Source organism: Nansenia antarctica, assembly GCF_963989245.1.
Source record: "Nansenia antarctica genome assembly, chromosome: 6".
Taxonomy (NCBI): Eukaryota; Metazoa; Chordata; class Actinopteri; order Argentiniformes; family Microstomatidae; genus Nansenia; species Nansenia antarctica.
The window spans coordinates 7,758,235-7,761,361 of NC_137676.1; the positions used below are offsets into that span (position 1 = coordinate 7,758,235).

The window sequence follows — 3,127 nt, forward strand, 5'->3', positions numbered from 1 at the left end:
TTTCAATCACACCCTTCTCAACCAGTTCCCCCACCAGAAGAAGTTTCAGCTCCTTCTTTGTTATCCTTTTCTCATATGTAAGACCAAAGTGAGTAGCTATTTCTACCAACTCTGCCTTTTTGCATTCCTCCAGTTGTTCTATAGAGGGCTGGGTCATAAATTGTTCCAATTCAAACTTTTTCGTTGCCATGATGTTTATTAACTATTAATTACCCCAGCCAAATACCTTTTTTAGATCCGGACCCTTTAACGGCGTTACATCCCGGACGAGCCCCCACTTGTTACGTTCTATGTTCGCTAGGGAGAAGAAGAAGTAACAAAATATTACAGGTGTTATGTAATAAGGATATTTATTACAGCAAGGATAAATTAAAGTCGTAATGGTACAGATAAAACAGAATTAGAACTATAACAAATGCCTCATACTCAAATAAACAATAAACTCATCCCGAGGATGGTTAAATAAACATACACACAAACACACACACAACCAGGCTACTCATAGCCTTCAGGGGGAGAGGAGCTTCTTCAGACGCCCGTCCCATCCTTTAAGACACCACTGAAAGTGGATATCACTTTGGAGCAGTTTGACTCATCTCCTATGTTTTTTTGTTTTTTTTTCAGAGTTTGAAGAGGTTTTTATTCACATGACGCTAAGATGGTCAGCCATAGTGTCTCTGGAGTTCCATTGATCTGCAATGAGTCGACAGACTCGACCGAGTGTGTGTAGTGTCTTGTCCCGTAGCCCTGGGTCTCGGTCCAGGGGGTTGCGTCTGAGATCAAGGGTCAGTTGCTGGGGGAGGCAGTTGGTCTCCAGCAGCATGCCAAACTTCTCCAGCTCAGGTGGCTGAATGAAGTTAGAACTGATGTCAAGTTTTTTCACTGTGCTTAGTACGGATCCAGTAAACAGTTCCCCAAGTACAGTCACATTCTTGGCAAGGCGATTTTGAGACAGGTTAAGGGAGTGGAGTGTTGTACATCTCTTGACAGAATTCACCAGCTGTCGGAGGAAGTCTTCTTTCTCTCTGCATTTCTCAAGAAGCCGACAGTCCTTCAAAGACAACTCTTCCAACATACGGTTGTCAAGTAGATGAATGATTTCAGAATGACAGTCAGCCAGGTTCATGTCCTCCAAGTCCAATTTCCTGAGATTTTGGTTTGACTCTGAAACTGTGTTGAGGAACGGGCTGAGAGAGAAGCCACGTGAACTCCGGATTCCCTCGATGTGAAGTGATGTGAGATTTGGAGAGCGTTTCAGCACAGAAGAAAGGCCCTCCAGGTTTTTCCGGACTTTGGGTAATTTCACAGATAGATTTTCAAGTAGCAATTCTGAGTGGCCTGCAGACCGTAGGGCCAGTCTCTGCTGAGGTCTGTGGTTCCCTGCTATAGGGTGGATCTCCATTGAGAATGACGTCAGGTTGGGGCAGGCGTTGAGCAGGGATTCCATGAGTGACGGGTGAGGCAGGGTACTGACACTCAGATCAGTGAGGGAGCTTCTGGACGTCTCATACAGCTTCTTGAGAGACTGCGCCAACCTCAATACGTCCCTCTCCTCAAAAACCTCTACGTTGCCTAGAGCTAACCGACAACTTCCACTATGAAGGCTTAGCGAGCAAAGGCACAGCCAAGAGGGCAGGAGAGGAAACAGTACGTTAAAGACTTCACCCCTGGCCCTCCAGATCTCCAGTGATTGGATCCGTCCCCGAGGGCAATCCACCCTTGTGGGACCGGCAGAGGGATTGAACATCCTACACAGTCGCTCATGGTCCATACATCGGCATGGGGGACTGGGCTTCTTCACCTCTCGCTGTGTTGCGGCTGAACTTAACCTTCGCTGCTTGCATGGAGTCCCATGGTCCTCTTCGTCTTCAGAAAGCTCTTCCTTCTCTGAGACCTGGCAGTTGGCCACCTCAGTGTTTCCAGAAGTGGTTCCAATGTTAGTGGAAAAGCATGTTGCCATCTCTCCATGCATGGACTCCAATGGGCATGTGTGGCTTGCACTCTGAGGTCCTCTACCGTGAAGAATCCAAGCCAGTAAACTAGGACCTGTATTCTGATCTATAATGACATGTTGGGCGATCCCATGATCAAGGATACGGTGCAAGACGTACAACACACGATGTGCATCCTGTTCGCTTACGTTGCAATTTGACACTTGAACTCTCCTTACACCCTTCTCTAGGACACTCAGAACAGGCCACAACTCTGCAGTGAAACTGACAATATAGTGTGTGGGTTGAAGAGACAGATGTAGGACATATTTGGCCATAGTCAAGAGGAGGGATTGAAAGTTAACATTTGAAAGGTATCTTTTGACATTTTTGAACTTATAGCCATCAGGGTAAAGAGCTTCTCCATGGCTTTCTGTTTCCATTCATCCTCTGTGAGTATTGCATTCTCCTTGGCATAAAAAACTCTTAACATTCCTGCCCACACATACGAGGTGGAGATCCCTTTGAGTTTCACTGCTTCGTGAATTCTATCGAGATCAACAATATTCAAATGAGGCAGAAGGTCCTTTAAGAGTGACGTTGGGAGGTCGAGAGCACTCTTGTCTAGTACATTCATGTGAAGTCTGGTTGTTTGAAGGCACATCTCTTTCAGGGTTAAGGTTGCATTGGTACATGTTGCTCTCGGCCACTTGCTGCTCAAGGCTGCTTTAATATAATCTTCATGCATGGTCTCAGTGTCTGGCATGTCAGGGACCCAGCTTCCAAAGATAAGTTAAATAAAGAAGAATGAAACAGTCCTCCACAGTGACTCTTCGATCAGCAACGCGCGTGCACGTGTTAATCAGACAGCAGCACGTGCAGGTGTGAAACCCGCTTGGCTCCCTCATGAATTGGCAGCTATTGTTTGCTGATGGGAAACGATCAAGAAACAGTTAGAGAATAAGATTACCCTCAATATCTTATTATCAATTATCAATATACTGGTGGCCTAACATGGTTCAGTGGTCTAGCACTGTGGTCGTGCACACATATGTCGGCCCTTCTTCTCCTTACTTTCCTGTCTGTCTTCACTATATCAGTCCAATAACATGAAAACTATGAGTGGGACTGCCCCACTCAGAAAAAAACATTATACAATAACATTATATACAAAAAAAACATTATACACAATATTA

At 45.4% G+C, this 3,127-nt stretch overlaps 1 protein-coding gene across 1 annotated transcript; it reads right to left on the reverse strand.

Moving 5' to 3' along the window:
* Positions 1-643: 643 nt before the first annotated feature.
* LOC308159750 (leucine-rich repeat-containing protein 41-like) lies at positions 644-2,624 on the reverse strand (the record flags this gene model as incomplete). Its single annotated transcript, XM_080533565.1, has 2 exons — positions 2,441-2,624; positions 644-1,604 (listed from the first exon to the last, which is right to left on the reverse strand). Exons 1-2 carry the CDS (start codon positions 2,593-2,595, stop codon positions 644-646), a joined length of 1,116 nt encoding a protein of 371 aa, XP_080389691.1. The 5' UTR covers positions 2,596-2,624.
* Between the last annotated feature and the right edge of the window lie 503 nt (positions 2,625-3,127).